The 24807-nt window shown below is 52.6% G+C and overlaps 8 protein-coding genes across 8 annotated transcripts; 4 read left to right on the forward strand and 4 right to left on the reverse strand.

The window, feature by feature from the left end:
• Positions 1-847: 847 nt before the first annotated feature.
• Positions 848-1847, forward strand: A1O5_10416 (uncharacterized protein; the record flags this gene model as incomplete). The annotated part of the gene is made up of 2 exons (XM_007750992.1): positions 848-1061; positions 1231-1847. The coding sequence occupies 2 exons, from the start codon at positions 848-850 to the stop codon at positions 1845-1847; spliced, it is 831 nt and encodes a 276-aa protein (XP_007749182.1).
• A 2741-nt stretch (positions 1848-4588) lies between these two features.
• A1O5_10417 (uncharacterized protein) lies at positions 4589-6607 on the reverse strand (the record flags this gene model as incomplete). The annotated part of the gene is made up of 1 exon (XM_007750993.1): positions 4589-6607. The coding sequence occupies one exon, from the start codon at positions 6605-6607 to the stop codon at positions 4589-4591; it is 2019 nt and encodes a 672-aa protein (XP_007749183.1).
• A 2776-nt stretch (positions 6608-9383) lies between these two features.
• On the forward strand, positions 9384-10526 carry A1O5_10418 (uncharacterized protein; the record flags this gene model as incomplete). The annotated part of the gene is made up of 1 exon (XM_007750994.1): positions 9384-10526. One exon carries the CDS (start codon positions 9384-9386, stop codon positions 10524-10526), a length of 1143 nt encoding a protein of 380 aa, XP_007749184.1.
• Positions 10527-15404: 4878 nt separating this feature from the next.
• Positions 15405-16326, reverse strand: A1O5_10419 (uncharacterized protein; the record flags this gene model as incomplete). The annotated part of the gene is made up of 2 exons (XM_007750995.1): positions 15405-15821; positions 15877-16326. The coding sequence occupies 2 exons, from the start codon at positions 16324-16326 to the stop codon at positions 15405-15407; spliced, it is 867 nt and encodes a 288-aa protein (XP_007749185.1).
• Positions 16327-17845: 1519 nt separating this feature from the next.
• A1O5_10420 (uncharacterized protein) lies at positions 17846-18857 on the reverse strand (the record flags this gene model as incomplete). The annotated part of the gene is made up of 3 exons (XM_007750996.1): positions 17846-18382; positions 18432-18746; positions 18795-18857. 3 exons carry the CDS (start codon positions 18855-18857, stop codon positions 17846-17848), a joined length of 915 nt encoding a protein of 304 aa, XP_007749186.1.
• A 354-nt stretch (positions 18858-19211) lies between these two features.
• On the forward strand, positions 19212-20046 carry A1O5_10421 (uncharacterized protein; the record flags this gene model as incomplete). The annotated part of the gene is made up of 3 exons (XM_007750997.1): positions 19212-19226; positions 19283-19366; positions 19420-20046. 3 exons carry the CDS (start codon positions 19212-19214, stop codon positions 20044-20046), a joined length of 726 nt encoding a protein of 241 aa, XP_007749187.1.
• A 1616-nt stretch (positions 20047-21662) lies between these two features.
• Positions 21663-22634, forward strand: A1O5_10422 (uncharacterized protein; the record flags this gene model as incomplete). The annotated part of the gene is made up of 2 exons (XM_007750998.1): positions 21663-22019; positions 22071-22634. 2 exons carry the CDS (start codon positions 21663-21665, stop codon positions 22632-22634), a joined length of 921 nt encoding a protein of 306 aa, XP_007749188.1.
• Positions 22635-23583: 949 nt separating this feature from the next.
• A1O5_10423 (uncharacterized protein) lies at positions 23584-24342 on the reverse strand (the record flags this gene model as incomplete). Its single annotated transcript, XM_007750999.1, has 1 exon — positions 23584-24342. One exon carries the CDS (start codon positions 24340-24342, stop codon positions 23584-23586), a length of 759 nt encoding a protein of 252 aa, XP_007749189.1.
• Between the last annotated feature and the right edge of the window lie 465 nt (positions 24343-24807).

Genomic DNA, 24807 nt, shown 5'->3' on the forward strand with positions numbered 1-24807 from the left:
GACCTTCACAGAGTCTGCTCGTTTACTATTGGGCCATCTGCAGGAGTTATAACCTTGCAAAGTAGTGGTGTGATTTCTACGAACATACAGTTGTTTTCTAATAAAAAGTCCCCGTCAAGTTGCTCTCCTGGACGCGCGAGGCTGGAAAGTTAAAATCCGTTTCTTTGCCTCGTGTTTCGTTTGGGTTTTTTGCCCGGCCCCTATCCGATCAACCGGCTGGGATGCCACGGCCAAGGCTCTCCATCTCGTGTTGATCCGTCCGTCCTCCTCATGCATGCGAAGAATACAGGGAGACTTTCCGAGGACCATCTTTTCCTCCTTTCTCTAAGAGGTCTCTATTGCCCATGCCGACCACTTTGCGCTGCCGCCCCAACGGTTTCAGCCTCTACTGTCTCGACGTCGGTGGGTGCCAGGGCGTTGTCGTCGTTGTATGGGTTGATTCTTGGGCACCGCCAAGTCTTCTGGCAACATCCTTCATCGGCATGAACTCCCCGGCTGAAGATAAAACTTGTGAGCTATATGGTGAGACGTGATCAGAACCAGAGAGAATTTTTACCTGTAGTCCGCTACCAGGCAACTGGCTGTGAAGAGCCACGTTCACGCCCCCCCCCTTCGCACACATTTAATTTATGAGCAAGGCAGACTCGGACAGAAGACAATGCGATGGTGAAAGGACATGTCGAAGGGAAAGGAGAACTTGCTGGGTCAGGGATGATGTTCTTTCAGAGGTATATATATCCCTCAGGAGCCGGTCGGCAAGGGAACATGTCCGAAGGAACAAAAGGTTCAGAAAACTCACTCGCTCTTTCTCGCGGGGTACTTCCTGTCAACGCCACCGCCGAACATTATGCCTACCATCAAGTCCACTATCCTTACCGTGCTGGTGGCCTCCGCTACCGTCGCCGTCACCGTCGCTCTTCCATCTCCTCAGCAGGCAGCAGCTACAGACGCTTCTGACGCTGCACCATTGTTGCACCTGGAAGTGCAATGCGGGTGCTGGAACCTGTGCACGCTGCAAGCTCTCGGCGACGCCTCGATCGCGGGCTGCGACTCCGCCTGTGGTAAGCCCATACACAGGGCCCATAAGGAGATCATTCATCTTGCTCGTCGGAAAACCCAGCATCCGGATAAGCAAGGTGGAGGGTGGAGGATAGCGGTCCTGAATGTCGTCGATCTTCCCCAGATAACGGCAATGGCGATGCTAACATGTATACTGTATTTTCTCATTAGATCCACAGTTCCTCTGCGAGACTATCGACGCGCTGACCGGCGGCCCGACCACCATCGTTGCAGCAACTCCTTGGGCTTCGGCTTCGGCGATTTCCAAACGGGGAGGATCTCTCGGCGGCACACCACCGCCATTCAATCCCTTCGGGCCGGGAGGCGCAATCGAAGAAGAGTCCCAACCGGTCACAGCCAACGCCAAACGCGCCTTCGACATCCGCCCAACTCCTGGTCCCACGGTGCCCGACGAGCCTCCTTTTCCCGGGGTTGCGCTCAAGGCCAAGCGCGCGCCTGAGCGTCTTCCCAATCCGTGGCAGGACTGTCGACCAGGCCAGACCGACTGCCCATCCCCGGTCGGTGCCGTGGTTGGTGTCGGAAAGCGCAACGCGTTGCCGAGCCTGCCCCTAAGTCCCATCATCGACCCCGGTCCCAAAGGCGTCGTCTGCGAGGCCGTCGCCAAACGAGATCCAGATCCACGACCACCCGTCGAGCCTCGCCCTGACTGTCCACCTCCTGAGGACGGTGGCCTTGCAAAGAGGATGATCTCGTGGGACCTGACCATTAAGGGATCGTGTAGCGGGGGCGGCTGTAGCGGGGAGGTGAGTGTTACTATACACTTCTGATAGACTGAGACGCAAGACGGATGCAGGCGATGCATCAGGAAGCCACGGTGCCTTGTATTGACCCACGCGCGGGAGTCGGGTTGGCGAGGGGTTTTTTTCCGTGTATTTTGGATGTTGAAGAGGCGCATTATGGGCTTGGCCAGCGAGTGAGGTGTGAAAGGCGGATAGTGCGATGGTGATGGCGACAGCGACAACCATGATGATAGGAACTGCGCAAGGGTCGGAGTGGAGGTTGATGCTGTGCGTTGATGTGGTAGCCGGACTATCAGATCAAGTTGGGTCAAGGGCGACATCTTTCTACCCTCTTCAATCAAAACCGAGTGTTGCTGCGCTTTCACATCCATGCATGCACAGTTATTGAAATGCGTTGGCTCTGGGTTCTAGCTCCAACATCCCTCTGGCTCCCTTTCATATCAAACTCGAATCTACACCCTGCTGGGCCCCTCCAGGGAGTAATTAAGTAAGTACGTAATGGGTCACGGAACACGTCGACGATGGTACCGAGTGCAGGAATTGGGGAGGATCCACCATAGCCTGGTGAGCCCTACTTCATGCCCGTAGGCTGCAAAAGATTGCGTATTGGAGCCGAATGGAACACGCTGTGTGTGCTACTGTGCAAGGCCATAAGGCAGGTCTTCTCTGTGTCTGTCATCTTTTGGGGAATGTGCGGATATGTAATAGAAAGGGGATGCACCGAGACCTGTAAATGGGGCGGTTGTCTCGAACGGTCATACCGCCATGGGAGGGAGCGAGTACATCTACCCCGTTGTGCTTCTGATGTCGACCCCATCTCGCATAAGTGAGAAGTCGACTGTCGGCCTTTTTGGAATGCTGAGGACGGCGAGCTTCGATCAGTATTAGCAAAGGCCGACTGTTTCCGCCCTTTTACGTTGCCCTCGCCTGTAGCTTGACGATTCGCGCAACGGACAATACCTTCAAACCAAGAGTAAAACAAGATACGCACTAGACGGGTTGGCGTGAAGGTAGGATTGTAACGGATGAACTGGATCTTCGTTCGGGATTAGTCCGCCACCCACGGCGAGCTGGATCCTGTTTTGTTAAACTGTTTCACTCTGCTCATAGCCAGCGTGCCTTGATCTTCTGGGCAGGTCTTTGTCGAACAAGCCGTAGAGTCCAGTATGGAGGAGCAATATCCATCTCCCAAAAAGTCTTGATCGATCTAAAGCCCGAGAAAAGCACACTCTACCAAGTAGAAGAGGGGTTGAATATGTTGGACAGTGGAAAGGCGACGAAGGGGGAGTAGCATTCAAGCCGCAACGAGGTATTTTCATACCTAGAGTCCGACAACTTGGAATGGCTCTACCAACACATGATAGGATGGGTTATGGGGGGGGTGATTAATACATAGCAGCCGCCAGCACAGATGTCCATCAGCTTTCATTTACCGTCGGATAGATTGCTTGCACGCCAGTTTGGGATGGTACCTTACCTGTCCACATTATTACCTGGCCGAAACCGGTCGGGGTGGGCAGCTGCTCTGGCAGATGTGCGACGGTGTTGACTTCGATGAATTGAGAAGCCGTCAACCTCGGTTGACGATTTGAAAAGGCTGTTGAACAACTGGGCCCATGGCCGTAGGTAGGTACCCAGTACTCGGTACACAGGTGGACAATCTCTTCCCCCCATCTGTTTTGGAAAAGCGGGCAAGCAATTGACCAAGAACCTGGCGCCCCAGTCGGTCCCTATCCCCAGCGCACCATTGCCAAGTCCACACTCGAAATTGCAAAAAAACAAGGACTTAGTGAAGTGAACCGTGATAAAGCGACAAGATGGGCGTCTATCGTCGTCGACGGAGCTCTTCGCCTCCCCAAGCTTTTGTCCACCAGAAGCCAATTTACTCCCAAGGAAGCTTGTTCTTAGGGACCCCTGCAATCTTCGAAAGGCGCGCCGTCTTCGCAGCTAGTGAACGATGGTGGGCTACAGGCAGCTTAACTAAACTTTAAAGTGACAGCCTAGTAAGCCAGGGCGGCAGCACTACCTATGCGTGACCGACTTCTGCAAGGAGACGATGCGAAAGTGCAAGAGGGGCTTGAGTGCGCGTCACAGCCTTGCGTCAGACTTAATTAGACATTCAGCCTGCAGGTTTGAGGGTGCAATTGGACTTCTCTCTCGCGCAAGCAGCGTCATCGTGCTCCCGAGCGACTAAATCAGGGTGTCGGTAGTACGAAGAGGGTGTCGACATGCCACTCACTCCTGTTTCCCTAATGAGATGCAAGAGGAAGTCCTGCTCGGACGAGGAAAGTGCGCGGATGTCCCTGCTCGGTCTCGTCTCGCCAAATCCTTCTCATCTCGAAAAGCGGCTATGCTTGCCACAAATCTCCGATTACCATTGGCACCCATTTGTAGTAAGTACGTGGGCGTTAGGCGAAATAATGCACACAAGAGAGCGGGTACGAAGAGGCGCGCACAGAACGACTCAGTTTTCTCTTTGCTTGAATGACAGTGGATATATTGGACCAATCTATCCAGTCAACAGATGGATCAGAATGCTGCTGCGTACATGATGATTGGATGGGTTTTCCATCTCGTCACGCCGTCCCATATGCTCACCAGGCCATCTTTCCCAAGACCTATATCCATTCTTTCGTTATGTGCTGCGGACTTCGCTTTTTCCAACTGGCATTTTGTATTGCACACTATAATATCCCAAGAAACAGAAAAATGCAGACCCAAATAAAAGCAAGGAAAATCATTACAAGACTATTTTGCTTCAAACACATTCACAGAGCCAAAGCGAGAGCAAGAAGACCAAGAGCGGCGGTGCCAGTCGACACCATCACCGACGAGGCAGCACCGGTGAAGGAGGATGTAGAAACATTGCTGGTAGTGCTAGATCCCTCGTTTTGGACCTGGGTTCCCGAGGTACCGTTTCCTCCGGCGTAGGTGCTTGTGCCCGAACCTGGGCAGACCTTGCCAACGTCCGAAGGCGGAGTAGGGAACTGGTCGACGGCGTCAAGAATAGCGACGGCCATACCACCGGAGAAGTGGGATTGGACGTGGCAGTGCAGAAGCCATGCGCCCGGAGTGTTGACTTCGTAGCGGAAGACCATCCAGGTGTTGTTGCCCTCGGCGGGGATGCTGGTGAAGCCGTCAACATACGGAGGGTTGACTAAGTTGAACGGGTATCCTGCAGTGATAGCATCCGCGACGTTGGTGAAGTTGAAGTCGCCCACACCAGCACCAATCATGTAGAATTTGTTGGCGTGCTTGTGGATAGGATGGGGCTCAGCAACAGGTCCCGCAACCTTGATGATCAGGTCAACCCACTGGTTCGACTGGGTTTCCAAGATCAAGTCGCTGGTGGGAATACTCGAGGGGTTCTGGAACAAAAGAGGCGGGACTTCGTCATCGCTGCTCATGTTGTACGAGTCAGTGCCCGAGAGAGTCCAGGCCCAGGCCTCAGTAGTCTGGATGGGAGACTTCTTGATATCCAGGATGAAGCTGACATCCGCGCTTGGTGCCGGGGTGTTTGCGGGGAAAGGTGCAGCTAGAGCGTTGTTCAGGGGAACAATGGCAGTAGTGTTCTGACCACCATAGTTCATGACGGACACTCCCATTGGTACGTCATTGCCACCCTTGTAGGACAGGACACCAAAGCCCGAGATAACCTGGTTGATACCTTCGTTGGCAACACGGATGGTGTAGTCACCTGGAGTCTGGTCGAGTTTGACAAAGAATGAAATACGATCACCGTTGCTGAGACTGAACTGGTCGACGACCTGAGGAACGATGTAATTGCCGTTGACCTCGTACACATACAACTTGTGGCTGTCAATGGTGACCCTGACCAACGCGACACCTGCAGGGCTGATGAAGGTCATGGCAGCCCATCCACTGCTGGGGTCAACCGAATAGGTGAAGTTGGAACCACCGTATCCGATGCAGGTGCTGTAAGCATCAGCGGGCAGAGCGGCAAGATTCTGCAGTGCCAGATACTGGCCGCCTTGAATCGCAGCATTGTTTGGAGGAGCACAGCCCTTAGCTGTGAGAGAAGAGCCGTTCAGGACTTGGGGCTCCTGAGGTGCCGCAGCGGCAGTCAAGTCTGCAATTGATGGGCAGTACTGTGAACCGAAACCGTTCAAGGTAATGGAGTCACTGCAGGCCCAGTCGATGTTGGCAGTCTGTTCAACCTCGAAGAACTCAGCAAAGGTATATCGGTTCCAGTCGGTGACGAAGACAGGCTCAACATCCAGCGCAGCTGCAGTCAAGGCATCCACATCGGTGCTGCTGATCTGGCTGAATGGAGTCTTGGCATCATTAGCAGGAGCAATGATGATGGCGCCGTAGAGACCGTCCATCATTTGTCCCTTGTAGTGCGCGTGATAGAAGTAGTTGCCCGACTCAACCGCGGTCCATTGGTACATGTAACTTGTTCCTGGTTGAATGGAATATTGACTAACACCCGGCACACCATCCGCCCATGGTGTGCCATTTTGACGAATACCGTGGAAGTGGATGCCTGTGACATTAGGCATGTTGTTGTTGACGACAAAGTCCACGCAGTCCCCAACCTTCATTTTCAAGGGGGGACCAGGCAGAGAGCCGTTGGTAAGGATGGCATTTCTGGAGATGCCTTTGCTCGGGTCGGTCGGCGCCCAAGTAAGGTCAATAGTGAATGGAATGCATTTTGACGAAGTTGCGCAGACTGAGCTGCTACTGGAGCTACCGGCTGAGACTGATTGAATGGAGGAAACGAGTGTGAAGGCGGCGACAGCCTTGAGAAGGCGTGTAAACGCCATTATTAGTGTAGACAAGCGGGCAAAGAAAGAGAGACTGAGGCTGAACAACTATGTAGGATGGAGTGGGTAGAACAAGAAGACAAGCGAAAGGAGACGAAGCACGAGGGAAAAAGAAGAAGTCTTATGAACAAACAAGCCCTCCCAAGCACCAACAAGCACAAAGCCCACCAGCATGGCTGATTTCCCCGAGGTGGCTGCAGATTGGAAGGACCAGCCTGCCAGCCATCCTGGAACAGATACGGCATCGACAAAGTTTGGTGTTTTGGAGGGGGCGCAAGAGCCTCCTGGTGCCTTTCAATCATAGACACTTACCGGTTTCATGGTAGTGGGATCCTCTCTACCCACTCGGATGGAGTCTGATCAGCCTCTCCCCATTTATCAACAAACTACCCCCCTTCCCCCCAGCCGCAGGAGCGAGCTATTGGGCGGTGACAGCCTCAGTGCTAGAGTAAGATGTCAGCTTCGGCGACTGTTTTTTTTTTGGGAGGGGTGCATATGCATCATTCACTACATACCGAGTATGCGAGCGGACAATTACTGCATGGCAGCAACTGTGATGACTCGGTCAACCAGAGCATGTCAGGCAAACCCCAGCCACGAAACGATGCCATCAGGAGATCTCATTTGGATAAGATTGCAGACAAGGAACGGCCAACCCGGCCGTGACCTGTCAGTTGACGGACGCAGGGATACAGCCAAGCTTATGCACACGAGAGGGGACCGTTTGAGAGGCAATTCAATCAGATGCGACGGTGTGATCCATGTTCGGTGGCTGAACCCCAGCTGCCCACAAGGCCACAAGTTCCCGCAGGGCCACAACCCCAGATGCCACTCACCCTGCGATATGGTTTGTGCCCTGTTACGCGATGAGGGCCGCATTCAGAAGCCTGCTCTCCACCAGCAACCACGCTAGATGTAACCAAGCCCACCAAGCACTCTTAGCGGCATTAAGCATCGGGGGCTAGAAGCTGATTATCTTCAGCTGATGCTGCGCCCGCCGTCCCTCCCTGGAGGGTCTGATTGTGTTCTTGGTCGTCCCTTGCCCGAGAGCTTGAGATCTTATCTGGAAGTCCGGTTGAGAAAGACACACCACTTGGGGAAAGACCAAAAAAAAAAAAAAAACACGCGAACCTCGCACGCAGTGGAGTGACGAACCGGACGGATGTCCCGTGCATCTACTTGTAACAAGTAGATGACGGGCTGCTTTAAGGCTGCCTGTCACTCGAAGGAAGACTGGATGGATTTGTCTGGATCCGTCTCTTGATCCCTGAGGTACCTAGATAGGAATATGGGAGTGATGCCTGGGAGTGATGCCTGAACGGGTGGCAAGGAGAAGGTTTCTTGGACGAGGCAAAAGGCTGGAACTGTTCCAAAAGGACTTGTCCTGCAGCAGCAGGGCATTGGCCCAAGTCAGGTACAGCCGTGCTCGGACCGTTCTTTGTTTGGTGTGGGTGGATTGCGATCCCAAAGCTGGGCCACCAGCGCATGAGAGAAAAGGTGACCTAAAAATAATTCTATCCGGTTAGTGACTTTGAGGAAAGGACGATTCCAGGAACAGAAACAAGGAACAACCGGACAGCGGTGACACCCACGGGAAGACCAACCAAGAGGAAAAAGAACAGCCGAGAAGGGAAAACCTTGTTGTCTCGTCGGTTCGGTCGGTTGACAGTGGAACCAGGTGCTTACCGGGGCCAACTATTCCTCTCTGAATTCTAGATTGAGACACACATATCCCCTCTTTGACGCGTGCTGGTTATGGTCCTTGCTCTTTCTGGTTCGGCATGAAGTCGTCATGAGCACGAGGCTTGTTCATTTTCGGGGGTTATGAGTGTGTGGAGGATGAGAGAGGCTGGGATGCAGGAGGAGGACGGTCGGGAGGATTGACCGCTGGAAGATTGCGAGGTTGGAGGATGGTGAGACGCGAGGGGGACGGTACCTCGGAAGGATACGAGCATGGATGGCTGGGCGGCCGAAGTGGTTGGGATGGGCCATGGCCGAGAGCCTGGGAGCTTGAGAGCCTGAGAGCCTCAGAGCCTGAGAGCCCGAGAACCTGAGAGCCTGAGAGCCAGAGAGCCTGAGACGGCTTCCGGGAAATCGTTTGTTTCTCACACGTGGGTTCTGGTGGTTCTGGTGGTTCTGCACTTACGTCAGTTTGCCTCGTACCTCGCAACGAACAGTCCAAAAACGGGTGAGCCGGAACTTAGAGATTAGACATGAGAGATCAACAGTGAGAGCAAAGTGAGTGATGAGTGAGTGATGAGGTTACGACTGCTTGTTACGACTGCAACTGCGCCTGCGACTCCGAGATTTACGCTTTGAGAGAATTTTCACCCATCGAGCCATGCCCTTACTCCCCCTTACTCCCCTTACTCCCTTTACTCCCATGCTCCCACGCTTCCACTCTTCCACTCTTCCACTCTCCCATGATGCCCATACCCAATTCATCCAGTCATTCATACGTATATTTAATATCACCGAAATTACCTTTCCGTAATGATTAGACTGGTTACGTACTCCCCTCCTTACTTGGGACAACTACACACTTATAAGGGGATGTTCAGGCCTGTCGACTAACCACTGCTCCCTTCCCGCCTCCCTCTGATTCATCAAGCGAGAGCCTCGTATCCCTCCGTCGAACTATGCATCTGCTATCTGCGAAGTTATCGTATAGGGCCAACCATCTTGGGCGATTGACTCTTGCGTGATCTACGCCTCTTTGACGCCCTTTCGCGCCCAGGTCCAGTAATCACCATCACCTCCGCAACCCTCTTCGGCCATGTTGCACCTTTTCATCCAGCACGCCATCGGCAGCATCGCGGTATGCCTGACCCTCCTAAACTCGCTCCAATCACACTCACCGTCACAATCCTTCCGCGTTTCGGTGTCCGCTGCAGGCGTCGGTCCTGCAGTCGCCGAGAACTTTCCAGACCCGGGCCTCGCTCTTGACACAAGTAATGGATCCGAGACTTGGTACGCTTTCAGCACCCAGACCGGAAAGATCAATGTCCGGCTTGCCTCCTCGCGGGACTTTTCAAACTGGAAGCTGCATGAAGGCTACGATGCTCTTCCCACGACGCCAGGCTGGGCGCGTAGGTCGCCTCACGCCGGTATCTGGGCACCGGACGTGAACCAACGACCGGATGGATCATGGGTCATGTACTTTGCCGCCGTAGGTCGGACTCATCCACAAAAACACTGCATTGGTGCTGCCACCTCTCCCAACGTCACGGGGCCTTACACTCCCCTCGATGAACCCATCGTATGCAATCTCCCTAGAGGCGGCAACATCGATCCAAATCTCTTCGTCGATCCCATCAACAATGAGAATTATCTGGTCTACAAGACTGATGGCAATGCAATCGGTCATGGAGGTGCTTGCGGGAACACCAAGAGCCCAGTGGTGCCTACGCCGCTTTATCTTCAATTGATGGACCCCCAGGACCTCGTCACGCCAATAGGCCAGCCCGTCTACCTGTTCTCAAACGCCAATAGTTTCAAAGAAGATGGCCCAAACGTCGAACGGCCATGTATGGTCTACCGCAACTCGACCTACTATCTCCTGTACAACGCCCATTGCTTCGCGAGTCCACAGTACCGCATCGACTACGTCAGCTGCAGGGTCGGCGTCGACACCCATACCGGCATTCTGGGCTGCAACTGGGACGCTCTCAAAATGAAGCAACAGACGTCCAAGGACCACACATTGCTCCAAACGGGCGATGTCGTCTCCGGTACGAAATTTTACGCTCCGGGCAGTATGGATGTGAGTCCCGACCAACGTAGAGTGGTCTTCCACGGCGATGTCAACTTGGAGTGGTTCGCGCCCCATCATCCACACAGTGTTCACCGTGACCGTGCCATGTTCGCGGGCGAGATTGACTTTGTAAAATCAGTTCTTCGAGTTACTCAGCTTTTCTGACGGGAGGCCCTAGCGGAAGGACTAAACGAAAAAGTTGACTCTGATGACAAAGTGACTTGACATGACACATCACCACATGTCCGATCTACAATTCTCAACGCCCTCCAAATGCACGACCCGTCACCTCTCCACCCCTTGAAGCATGTCACAACTTTCTTCCTGATTCCTCAACTGAGGCTACCGTTCGTCATGCTTCTCGGCCCCTATTTTAAGGCCCACGAGAAGAAGATGACACATTCTTATTCTACATTCTCTTTACTAACTGGATTTCGACATCTTCGACTATGAGGCACAGCCACTACCAAAGAGCTCGTTTAATCGAGTCGCGGTGCCGCCTCTCCTTGCGAATGGAGGCTTCGACAACACTGAACACTGACGATCCTTCCTGACAGTGCATCGAACATCTTCTTTTTCTTTCCCGCCTGTCCATTGATCAGCATCAGCGTTTCTTCTTTCTGCATAGACATATACAATGATCGAGCCACCGCGTCGGCGTCTCGGATTATATTCATATCATTTCAAATCGCAGACAGAAGCGAATTACGATGACCGCATCTTGCTCGCTTTCGACGTGTGCTACGCCATGCGCGGTATGGGAAGGTTTTTTTATACTATTTCTAATATATCTACAACAGGAAGAGGATGGGAAACTGCTCAATCAACGAGTGCATAGCGTACGAGCGTTAAAAGGATCTGTACAACAGAAGACAATAGACAGCGCATCCGACGCGGAGTACCGTTAGGGTATTGTAGAACTGAGCTAGACATCGGCAAAGTTAGACAAGGATAAAGACATGTATTCCGAGTATACTCCATACATCCGAGCCGGATGAATATGCCAGTCCGCACACATTTAAAACTAGGGGTAAATCTGGAGTCGCAAAATGGGAAGGGGCAAGCGCGTGGAACAAGGAGGCCATGGAAAAAGGGATTCGTGAAAAGGAGACTTATGACTTCTTAACCAGTAGGCATGTACCCACCATGGCATCTGTCGTCAATCAATCATTCAGTCAATCGGTCGGTCCGTCTATCTGACTGTCAGTCAGTCGTCCAAGTAACCTTCAAAACAAGCCTCGCTGCTGTGTTCCCCTCCCCCTCAAAAAGGCACTGCGCCTGACCCCGACCTGACCAGGTTATGCTAGGGACCCTAGGCTGGACCGGTTGCAAATATGACGGGAGCATCTCGTACGTGCATATACTTCGAGTCGTACGACAGGACAGGACAGGACAGGCGGGATGGGGATCTTGTGTCGCTGCTGCTCTCGCCAATCTCGCCTCCCCCCCCCCCCCCCTCCCCACCTTCTCGCGATCTCTGGGTGAGAGGTGGGGAGGGGGGATCTTTGTGTTCTATGCTCGCGATATCCAGGGCCCGAGGGTTTAAATGTAAGTATCACTCACTGAATCTGTGGACTGTTGTGTCACGGTGCCACCGCCCGTGTGTGTAACCGTATCACTGTCCGAGTACTCGATTGCCGTCCTTGCCGTCACTGTCGCTCGGCATCCCCTTGTCCCCTGGTCGCCCTGTGCGACGCTGGCAGCACCCCCGGGGAAATTTGATGCCCCGTCCCCTTGTGCCAGGCGGGCGAGAGAGAAGACAACGTGCAGCACAATTCAGTACATAGTATGGTACCTGCAGAAGAAGGGGGGGACTCCCTTTCCGCTGAAGCAGGAACGGCTCGACAGATTCGTGAAGGCGCAGAGCACAGTTTACCATGTCGATGTGACCCATGGAGCCGTCGGTCCTCGGAATTGCACGTTTCGTATAGGGAGTACAGAAGTAAAGATAAGCCGGTCATTCGGTGTCGAGATTCGCCACAGTCCAAAGTGGAAGTTGCTGGTTCCATGGATAAAAAGGCATCAATGGCCGTCCGATGAACTTGTGTAATTTACCCGGTCCTGTAATTTACCCGGTCCTCTGTTCCCAGCGACAATGGCTCGAAAGCATAACGGCGTCAACCCAAACTCTTTCTGCACACTTGGTCAAGTAAATTGCAACTAGGCCTCTGTTCAGTCTCCTAGAAAGTCGCCCAGACAATATGTAGCAGCCTCCCGTTGTCGGTTGGCCGAGTTCATGTTGTCTGCAAATGCGGGTGAATCTGAGACCGCAAAGAGGCGATGCAATGACGGAGATTCCTCATCCTAGGGGCGGCGTGCAATATGTACCTGAGGGCACGGCTTTTGGCGGTCATAGTTCAATCGAGCGATGAGACTCATCGTATGCCACGGAAGTGAATTCTCTTGTGTTTCTAAGATCACAGACCTGTTTTGTCGATCTCGCAGAGCAGTCTTTCAGCTGCGATCTGGCAGCAAGGGCAATGCCATGTATGAGTTGCGTCTCGAGCAGGCCATTTCTTGCTCAACTCGCTGGAGCATAGCTGAGGCTCCGATCCCAATCTTGATAGGGGATGCATGAGGATTGTCCTATCTCGCAAGAGCTAGAAGGAGCTCTAGAGAAACCTCCACTCGTGCGTAATAACTCTAGTGGTCCAAAAGGTCAGAGACCGTCGATTTGCATTTTAAGACGGATTTGGTGGCATCAATGTATTCTCCAGATAAGTTGCCATAAGCTGGGTGATAGTGTTGAGGGGATAAAGCCTCTTCCAATCGTGAGTGGTTACCAACTCTATCCGTGCTCAGACCTAAGTGTATCGCAGAGGGTCAACGTGATGGCGTAAGAGACATCCCATATGTCTTTGAGTTTGAGATGGTTTTCGATGAGCATATGTTTTCTAGCAACACCTACTGCAACACCTTGTCGCTGATACCAGCGTCGAGCATTGACGGGTCCGCCCTCAAGGATATACGGCGGTGTGGGCTGAGCCGGCCATGGTGAGATAAGGTCTTCTGGATCGTGACTGGAACAGCGGTAGTCAAAGACACTGGCCCGTTTGGGAAGTCGACAAGAAATGATCTTCAGACGATTGTCACCCTGTAAATCATTTTCCAGCTGAGGTAGTGCAACCTTGAAGAGCCTACGAGGCTTCAGAAGTGAAAAGGGTACTCTCGGATGATGAAGCGAAAGCATCGCACTGAGCCCCACGGCGTAAGTCTGACTGGAGCTGGAACACTCGTCCGAAACTCCATTCGACCGTCTGGAAATCGTCTTTCCAGCACCTCCTGTGAGCTTTTGCTTCTGTTTGATGCTCTCTCACTCGATGAAGATGGATTTGACAGGCGAGTTCATGGTGCATATCGGTCTGCTGCAGTTACAATCCTTCGTTCACAGGACCTAGATCTCGGAACAAGCAGCAGCTAATATTGCCAAAGATAGACCTTTCCTGGGAACATAGTCAGTATAATGTCCTGCAACGTCCGCCAAGGTGACTGGATCTCCGGATTGCCCCGTGCTTGCGAAGTACAAGGACCAGAACATCCATTCCATGACGTCTGAGAGAACAAGAGTCCACTCAGAGAGTAAACAGTCCTGCAGGGCTGTAAAGAGCATATTTTCGGACGCAATGATGTTCGCATAGACCTACTGAAACGCCCATTTGAGCAGGCTGGCTCCATTTTGAAAGTTTTGCGTTTTGCCCTGAATCCTGGTATCCACACCGATCATTGCTCCTTTGCAGACATTGTGGCATCCGTGTCAGGATCGACCTCTTGAACGGTGGCTAAAGGTTGTCATCCGCGTAATTGGACCCGGCCAGAAATCTGCAAGTACGACGAGCACTCCGGTCCTTGTCCGCGGGCTGAGCGCTGTTCAGTGTTCACCTTGTAATACGTCGTCTCCCCTCTCATGGGATCGAACCCTTCGCTCAAACAATCTTCCGATAAAGGACCACGCTCGAGTAGACGCATCCACCTTAACGTATAGGCCAGTAATTGAGTGAGAACGGCACATTGGTAGGAGACCTGGCTGCCGCAGGCCAGATCAAGTCTCATTGGCTCCAATGGGCCTGGCAAACGCATCATGTCATCGAGGGAACTTCAGCCAGGAGCTTTGGCTATCTCGGCCTATTTTAGACTTGCTCACACTGTACGCGAACCACCAGGAGCGGCGTCTTCGGACAATAATACCGAGTGGGACATGAGCCTCAGGTCTGCAGTTGTGGCGTGCTGAAAGACTTTCTTCCGCGAGGTTGGGCTTCATCTCCAACTCGTCTGGAGGCCCGGATTCCGCAGCCGGACCAAGGTCGTTGCTGGGTGCTAAGAGGTCAGACATGTTAGCGGATGAACCAGAACAGTCTCGCTATTGCGCTACGGGAAGGCTTTTGGCTTCGAGAATGTAGTCGGGTAAAAGAGTAAGGACACCTCGTTCGATAGACCATCCGGAACGGGCGAAGGGCGTTGGTGACAGCACATTGCGCCTCGCCTCGCCATGCGGTCCCGCATGCATCTTGCAAGGCACTAGGAGGTAGATTTGCTGCAACAGCGATAGCAGGGAGGTTGCCGATCAGCTAGCAACAGTTGCAGGAATAACTGGTCCGAAGATTGGTGTGGTATCCAGGGGCGGAGGAAGAGGGGTGAAGTTCAGTCGCTAATAAACAGAGAAATCGGTTACGTAGCGAACAGGCTAACCACCAACTGGAATGAACCAAGAGACAGCCTTTAATATATCCTACACAGATACCTATATGGGACAGGGAACCCGACAACCATCACCGAGAGAAAACCATTGCAGCCTTGAGTATAACCCTAGTACATATGGCAAAAATCCCCTTCAACATCAAGCGAAATACATTGTAGCACCCGGCTAGAGAATTCGATGTAGAAGTTTAGAAATGTTATCATCCAACCCATTTTTCCCATCTGGCAACGTGGCCAGCCTGCACCAGTCAATAAACGGAGTGACTTCGTAATCCCATATCATTCTAACCCAAACCCACGTTGTGTAGAATCTCGAATGGTGCTCTCCGTTCAACGCCTCCGGCTTCCCTACTTCTCAAAAGACACCGTCACCTTTTTAGCATACCTCTGCGTTCTTCTGCTTGTGATCCTTCTTTCCAGCCACACGCCAACTGCAGCAACGCCGACATTCACTGCCTCCAGGGCCATCAACCCTGCAATCAAACCTTGACTGACCTCGGTCTCCATACACAGTCTCTTGAAGCCCGCAGGGACCGGGATGCCGTGGGATACATAAACTGGAATTTGCAAGGAATGAGCATCGGCCATGAATTGCGAGGCGCCATGGGAGAATTTGCATGTCCATGATTGGATCGAGTCCCGGTGATGACGAGAGGTGGGATTGGTGAGAAGACTGTTAAAAGGGACGGTGAAGATGCACAGGATCAGGCCGGCCAGGGAAGACACAAGGAAAATGACATTGTACAAAAGTGTACGGGAGTACGGCTGTGGTGGCTGTTGTTAGATGAGGTTGCCCAGAACTGTCCACGGGAAGGCTTACTGTTGGAATGAGTGACACGACCAAATAAATGAGATAGAGGATCGTGATGATGGTGGCGGAAATCAAAATTGCCAAGGTCGGCCTCACGTCCACATTCGTCGGCCAAAGGGGCGGTAAATGCCAGTCTGCTCCCATATGCGTTCTGTTATAGCTGTGCAGGACATGTCCCTCGCAGCCCACAGCAGCTGTGGCAGTGGCAATAGTCAATCCCGCCAGTACACATCGGACTGATTGAAGCCAGTTTGCCTGTCGGAGATAAGCCGACTCCTGAGCGGAAGTCGCTGAGTTCCGGGTATGTAAAGACGAGGTCAGGAGGGGCGACGGTTGAATCAAGAGCGCGGATGCATCGTAAGATGGGGTAGGCGGTGGTGGCTCAAGTTTATTCGTGCTGGAATGGGACCTTGGTGGACTAGACGAAGCATGCCAGGAGGTAGAAGGGAGGCTCTCCATGATATAGGGATCGCCAGAGGAGCCAGAGCAAGAGACAGCAAAACACAGAACCCGGAACACAGAGGATATTGAAATGCGAGACCAGCGCCAAACAGACCCAGAAGTTGAACCGAGTGCAATGCAAGAGGACATGTAGAAAGACATGAGGCTATGCTCCATTATATTGCCATTACTCGTTTCCGTCTTTGTCGTACTCACCTGGCCGACTACATCTAGGCACAGTCTCTCTCTGCTGGATCTATTCAAAGATCAGGCTTGTCTCTGATCGACCTCGGCGGCCACACACGGGCGAATCACAATTGGAGCATCATCGGTAGTGATACAATGCTCGGCGGTTAGAAGGCTTTAATTGATGAATGAAACGAAACATGATGGGAATGAGAGGGATGGCCGCTGACAGCAAGCCATGGAAATCTGCCAGGAAGATGCAGGGGGGGAGGAGGAGCAACAGGAGAGAAGAAATGAAGAGAGATGAGAAGACAGTGGGGCTTCAGCGCTTAAGGTATAACTTGGCGTAGTCGTGGGGGATGATTGGCTGATAGACAGGCGCATGTAGGGCGCTAAGCTTATTTATAGTAAGGTCCGCAACAGTGGGCCCACATCGGCGACAGCTCAGCGGCTCGTGACTGGCCAGTTGGACTTCATCTGCCGATCGCCTTTGGATCGCCTCGCCAGCGCACACACACCGAGAACTCCATACCTCACAATCCTTCAACCGCGCACCGGAACCACGGCCACAGTGCCAGCAGCATCCTCTCCGACCCCAAGACCCTCCATTTGCTGACGGCTCTGGTGGCTCGTCCGTTCAGCTGCCATTGTACACACTGGCCTCAACGCCCATTGGCCTGTGTACCAGACTGGAAAGACCTTGCCGCCATTGGCCCGTGTCCTTCCACCAACATGCCAGGCAAAGGCAATTCTAGCCTGCAATCCACGACCTCATGGCATCTGAAAGCAGATAGATTGAGGAAACTAATTCCTCTTTATCGTCTGCTCGCTTCCGCGTAAATGCGACTTTGCCATGACCCAGACCCTTCCCTCCAGCAAGCAAAACTCTCTTCTTCTGCAACTCTCCCCACCAGCCATGCTTGAAACGGTTACACCATAGGCCGCTAAATGGGTCTTCGTGCCTCCTGGCCCGCCAGAAATCTCCAAAACTTTTTCTATCTTTCGACCGCTTTTGGCGTTGCCCCGTGCCATGGCCAATGCCAACTCCAGTCCCAGGCACAACACTCCCCACATGACTTCCACTTCATGCATAACATACTGAGATGTTGTTGAATGAACTTCGAGTTGCTTCCAAAACCAGTATCTTCCTCACCGGATTCGGGATATCGGAGAATTTCCCAACCTCGGCCAGCGCAACCTTATGCACGCTTAGACCTTTCGATCCTGTTAGGTCGATGTGACCTGTCACTTTCATGACTCGATTGGAGCTGTTCTTCTGGAGCGGGCTCGTATCCAAGTTGGCTCCGTTGAGGGGTAGGTTCACATGTTTGAACTTGAACGCTGGCCATCATCACACTGGGTCGAATATGGAAGCGACTTTTTCCAGCGCCTGAACTTCATCTGGGTCCACCCGCTTGCCAGACAATGTATAATCTTCGCCTGCGGCTTCCCCATTGCGCTCAAGATGTGATCGTGTCCGTTGCTCGATATAACCTCTGCGCTCTTCTTTGAGCTCATCCTTGGCACTCGAGACATTCATATCGACATCTTTTAGCGTCGCAAGTTTTGGTCGCAATTCGGCTAACAACGACTTGAGCGCGGGGAGCTGTGAAATGGCAAAGTTTGTGTTGGTGGTCAGACGTCGACTATCGGTGTGCTGAGACACATGAAGGGTCTGCGCAGATGCGCCGTTCATGAGGAATGAGAGGTTGTTTGTTGTGGTATGTGTGTTGCCAATCAGATTTCGTAATTGTCGCAGGACTGCCTCGTTACGCTTATACTCTTCCATGAGGGCATTCGAGACAGTCCGCGAGGCGGCCAGCTTTCGCCGCAGTAGTTGTACACTCTCGACGGTGGGCGCGTTCTCCGGAGGGGGGTATGTTATGTTCTGCGCAGTTAGCTCGACCCCAAAGCCTCTTCTAGTCAGTCTCGCCTACCTCGTAATGACCCAACTGGACCCAGTTCACCAGTTCTGAGGGAATAGATAGGATATTCCTCAGTACATATATCTCGAATTTATCGAAATTCTTGTCAACCGTCGAGTTCAACAACGTCTCGAGTTTATGAAGGCCCTCTTCGATCTCTTGTTTTGCCTCGGGAAACTCCAGTTCTTCCACGCCCTCGTCGTTGACAACTTTGACGGCCTTGAAGCCTAGCTTCTCGGGAGGTGTCGATAACAGTCCTATTTCTAGGCTGCCGACTCCTTGGTAAACAAAGTTATTGACTGAGTTGATGATGTCGTCAATCAGCGACTGCGGCTCGTCAGCCACGCAGGTTCAATTCTCCTGTCAATGACTTACCAAAGGCGTATACTGCAGATGCTCGGTCAGGAGCGACGTCGCTGCTTGCGTCGAGTCGGCCATGACGGTGCCTCCCAACAGCGGAGGGGACAAAAGTAACTATGTCGCGATGATGATGTCGTAATTGTTGTGTTGACGCGCCTGGGTCAATGTTTTGGGTCTTTGGGGTCTTTGGGTCTTGGGCCACACACAAACGCGGCGCAGTCGGCGAGTCGGGAAATCACGGACGCTCAAATGACAACTGAAATGACATTTCTCTTCGCTCTCACTTGACAAACCACTTTCCCCTCTACCCACATCATCTCCCGCCCATCAGCCCCATCCATCTCTTTATCACCAGTCAGACCTCCAAAATTACACAGCTGAGACGATCACTACCGTTGTCATTCTCGAGTTTCGAGTGCCCTTCAGTTCACAATGGGCGGCCCAGGCGTAAGTTCCTATTCGACTCCCAGCATCATCGATGCTGGCTAATCAACCCCGACCAGTCAGGAGGATACAAAAACAAGCCAGGTGATACTGAAACTCACTCAGCATGGGACATCATCCCTCAAGACCCGGAGGGCACGCAGGTATGGGTGCGCATCATGTTTTGGCCCAATGTTCTCACTAACACCACCTTCAGAAGCTGGCGCAGGTACGATGCAAGTACTGCAGCCGAGAGATGGCCCAGCACACCTCTCGCCAACGTGTCCACCTTCTCAATTGCAAAAACTACCTTGACGCGATGAAAGAGCAAGGCATCGAGAACAGCATTACCCGCCAAGCCGCCGATCCTCAAGCATTCTTTAGAAACGCGGAATGGGCGCAAAAGCCCTCTGAGGTGAAGGCCCCAAAGGTTTTCAAAATGGGCGATCATACCACCGCTGTGCGCATTCAGGCATTGGCACTGGCAGAGGCAAGCATTTCGTACGACCGAATCCAGGAAATCACCGGCATGGACCCGAAGGTGATGGCTGGCCTTCGACGACTTGCGCGCGAACGCGGCTACGATCCAGCTGTCTCCATGCAGCTCAAAGAAGAATACGTCCTTGATCCGCCCAACCCTCTCCGCCCTCGTGGTCGACCACCCAAGAAGAGAAAGGCTGATGACGAGGTTGATCCTGCCTTGACAAACATGCAGGAGGGTTCTCAGCCTCAAAGTCCAAACTACAATACTCCAACTCCCACCAACACCCGTAGCAATCTGCCTCCCGGACAGTGGGATTTCATCGCTCCTACACCACCACCCAGTGGCTACACTATGACCTAGCCGGGCATCAGTGGTTTTTAGCCTTATGGTGACTGTCGTATGATGGTTGCCTGACATCCTGTGATCTATTTGATAAAAGGGGTCCTTGCACACGGCGCAAGGCACGAAAGGGGGAGTCGCTACGGAATGTGTACTTGAGGCTTAGGTTTCCGGTCCAGGCGCTCAAAGTCAACGCCAAAGGGCATGGGATTGTCATGGCAGGTCTGTTTACAGTGTACTGATAATGCTTGAGAGAGAATGTATGATTACGAAGGAAATGGATGTCCTGTAGAACATCTGTCATTCAAGGCTTTGCCCAAATAATGTCTTTGCATCCTTCAAAAGGGGAAACAGTTTCGAAAGGCCTTCCGAAAGCAGGAGCAGAGGGTACGAGGTAACGGTCTAGCAAATCAGTACAGAGTACTCCATAACCAAACACAAGTTGAAAATTCAAGCTACATGTCCTACCAAGCTATCTAGCAGCACGACTGGTCTACTCGCACCAAGACGAGAGTGGAGGTTGAGCCGGCGATCAAGCGTGTTCGTCGACAGGTATCGTCAACTGCACTTTCGGTAAGGAACATTCCGACTTCAGACTTGGTCCCGTCAATGACTCTGCAAGAGTGGCTGAGTCTTGATGCCTCTGATTATTTGTTGCTTTGAAACTCGGAAGGCGGGTGCCCGAGGTCGCAACCCCAGATCAAGGGACATGGGTAGAGCCGTAGACAAGCTTTTTAGAGGGGAAATCAGGGCCAGATCGAGGTCTCGAGGTCTGTGAGTCTCGAGGTTGTAAGATCCGCGTAACTAGCGAGTTGTATGGGGTTGGGACATGGCTGGTAAACGAGATACAAGTGAGATGAATGTCCAACAGAGGCAATAAAGGAGGAGCCTAGAGGAGCAAGACGGGCCGCCAAGTGCCAAGGAGATATATTGCGCTAGCCATATGTAGGAAAGCGCCCTCCGCTCTTTGGAAACGTCTTGTGCCTCAGAGTAGCGCTCCGTCTCCTACCTCAAACACCATTCAAAACCTCCCAGCGCTTCGGATTCTCTTCTTACCTCTCACTCTGCGACACTCAACTCCTCCCTTCTCGCGCCTCCGCTGTGACTCTATTCCTAGCCATGGACACTCTGACGCTGGCCTCCTTGCTTCTCAGCGGCTCTCTTCGGGGATTTTCTCGCCTGTCGCGTCTCAGCTATCCCCCTCCATCTGAGACGAATGTGTGACGACTCGTCGATAATGTCTTCAACCTCCTCCAGGGGCAAACATGACAAGGTGACGAGACTCTGGAAGTGCCAGATCCCTGGCCTATCCAGATCCATAATCTCAGTCCCAGATACGGGTTCTCGCTTCTTCCGTCTTTTGCACAGCCTCCCGCCTTCTGGCTGGCCTACATATGTCTCCTGTGTTGCTGTTTCGAAATCCGTTTCTTTCTTCTCTATATTCTATCCTTATACAAAAAAAAAAATTTGGTGTCGCGTACTCTCTAGTACCGGTCCTGTTCATTCCTTTCCTGCTGCTTGACGCATCGCAGTTTTCTGTTCTTGCCTTGCGCCGGTCGCTCGTTGCCTCGCACCATCCCAACTGTCTTACCTCCAATATCAAATATTATCCCTCTCCCAACCAGATCTCGGCAGACATGTCTCTCAAGACTCTTCTCTTCTCAACCCTTTTCGCGGCGTCGGCCCTCGCAGGGTATGGCAGTGGCAGTGGCAGTGGCAGTTACGGTGGCGGTAGCTCCGACAGCGGTAGCGGTGGTGGATGGAGCAGTTGGGGCAGCGGCAGTGGTCAAGGACCTCCAGCATTTGCTGCTGCGTCATGCCCATCTGGTTGTCAACCGATACAGACCGGAAGCGCGCCGCCAATGCAGACTCAACCGGGCCAATTGATCGTCCAGGTCGTCTCTGTCTCAGACGCGAATGGCTCTCTGAAGTACTTCCCCAATAAAATCACCGCGCCGGTCGGATCTGTTGTCCAATTCCAGTTCCATCCAAAGGTATGTCTTCTGCACCAGTTTCGCGGCTCTGCGGTTTAACATTTTGTGCAGAATCACACAGTGACGGAATCCTCCTTTGCGGAGCCTTGCAAGCCCATCGCCGCCAACCTCACCTCTTCCATTCGCCCCGGACAGAAATCTGGGTTCGTCCCACTCACCGGCTCCGAGCCATTTACGCCCGTCTACAACCTTCTGGTTAACGACACCAAACCCATCTGGATCTACTGCGGCCAAACCAACCACTGTCAAAAGGGGATGGCTATGGTCATCAACCAGAACGACTCTTCGCCCAACACTATCGATGCCTACATCGCGAACGCGGCCAAGTTACCACTCGTTAATGCCACCATGCCTCCCCCCAGCGGTGGCTCCCCTCCGGCTTATGGCTCTCCACCGCCTTCTGGGTCGATGCCGCCAGCTGAATCGACATTCGCTTTTGGTGGTGCACCTCCGGCAAGCTCTCCGGTTGCCCCACAGCAGACCGTTGCTCCACCTTCGAGCTCAGCAGTCGTGGCCCCTGCTACGTTTACTGGCGCGGCTGTTCCCGGCTTTGTGCCTCAATCGTCGACAGGTGTGGTTGGTCTTGCTCTCGGTGCGCTGTTGGCTTTGTGGTAATACTTCGATGAATTGAGAGTGTGGATATACCCCATGAGACAAAAAAATATACGCGCAAATTGGAAAGAAGAATCTCACGCCGCCGCTTCTGGTGTCGTTTGGAATAAAGGTACGCAGCATGTCTCTGGAACTCCCTCGCAAGGTCCGAGGTTGAGTCGAGTCAGAATATAGGCCGCAAATTGTTGGCAGGGGATGATTATATTGGATTTTTGGAGTCCCCAAGGAAGTGAATTGGAAGTTGAGAGTGGTTGTGGACGACATTTTTATTTGCTTTCTTTACCTCAAACCCAGTTATTTTTTTGATACCACCAAGCTTAAGCTAGCTACGCTATGTAACTGCCAGAGAGACGCAGAAAGGTATATTATATATAGAGAGGGAGAAATCAATCAAGACCTTCCAGGATTGAGCCATCTCCTGTGGATGGGTAAAAAAAAAAGTCCACGACATCCTAACTCTTTTTGTCCCATTTATTGTAATAGTTTTTAGCTCGGTTCCAAGCAGGTAAGCTCCCATGTCAACTTGTGTTTTCTTAATTTGTGTATGTATGTGTGTAGATAGACCAACTTACGACAACGTCGCATCATTGTGATGGCGGCGGCGGCGGCGACGACGACTAAGAAGATGTGTAGAGAGCATGGTGATATAATCTGGATATCGCATATTGTAGCACATTGCGATGGATGGCTAGTTATGCAGGACGTGTGAGAGAACTTTGGCACTCGTACCTGGCATTTGGATGGGCGGATGGATGGATGGATGGATGGGTATACATAAAGTCATTTCTTGCGTCTGAGGGAAGAGGTCATGACTCTTGGTGAGGACCCTTTCTTCCTCTTTTTGATTTGCCCAGACCGAGACTAGTGACATGGCGCTTGTTCTGCTGCTATCGCTGTTGCGATTGCCATTGCTGTATGTAGTCCATTCATCCTAGCTGACTGACGGTGTAGTTCAGAAATCCAAACATAACTGCACGCCGATCCTCTCTAGGTCCTCGACCTCAAGCCACCCCGTGTCCCCTACCACGACACCACCGTCGCGCGCTCCACCCCCGCTGCCGTTGCCGTGCGCGGCGCGCTCTCGTTTGTCATCCACGCACCGCCTGATCGCTTCCCTAACGAAGATCTCGGTGTATTTCCCTACCAGCTGTCTCGCGTCGGAAGAGAGAGACGTCCGCTCAGGGGATGAGAAGTGTGCGTGCATTATCCTGTGTATGAGCGGCAGAGGTATAGCGGGGTCTGCGGCGGCAGATGTTGAACTCGCATTGGGTTTCCTCGCTGTGACTTCGGCGAGGATGAAGTCGGGTTCGGGCGAAGACATATTGAGGCTAGGGTCCGGAGCCAGGGATTCTTCTTCTTCGTCCTCGTCTTCATCTGCGTCGTCGTCGTCATCATCCTCATCTTCGTCGCCCGCGGCGTCCATAGTCTCGTCGTCTTCCGACCCGGCACCGTCTTCATCCTCGTCTTCTGGGTCGGAGTCTGAGCTTGCCTCTCCTAGAATGGCCCTCATCGTCCCTGCTGCGCCTTTTCGATTCGGCTTTCGTGATTGCTTCTGCGTCTGTCCTACCTTGGCTTTCCGCTGCTGTTTGTGTACTCCTGAGCTCTTTGTATTTGCGCCCTTCTCTTTCGTAGATTTGGTAATCTTTGACTTCCCCGGCCGAGGCGGTGAAAATGCGCTTCTGGATTTCTTGGAGGCTGCAAAAGTCGCCATGTCTCCGTCTTCAAGTGCACTGTTCGGACGCAGGAGGACGATTGGCACTCAGCCCTCGCGTTGTGATCGTATCGTCAGAAGGCCAGAAGGATTTGTTCTTTCTGCGTATGTGACCTCTCGACTTGAACTGCCGAGTTGTATCTGTGTATGTTTGAGGTTTGGGCGGGTTTGGTACAGGCGACGCGCTCCCGAAATGACATCATACGTTCGGCGCGTCTTAGACGCGACTTGGATACAAAATCTCGCTCTTTACGTGTGGCTACAATTATCAGTCAATCTACTGCAAGAAAAACATGTGCAGGTTGAAGGCATAATATTTTTCACTCCAAGACCATGTCTACTACTCGTCTAAGAGTATCTCACTCACCATTTCTCTTCAATCCGTAATCGATCATTCCATAACAGCATCCATAAGGGATTCCCAGCCTAACGCCATCCGCTTTTGAAGCACTGTCATTTACTCGT

The sequence above is a fragment of the Cladophialophora psammophila genome, assembly GCF_000585535.1.
Source record: "Cladophialophora psammophila CBS 110553 chromosome Unknown aczJe-supercont1.20, whole genome shotgun sequence".
Classification (NCBI taxonomy): Eukaryota; Fungi; Ascomycota; class Eurotiomycetes; order Chaetothyriales; family Herpotrichiellaceae; genus Cladophialophora; species Cladophialophora psammophila.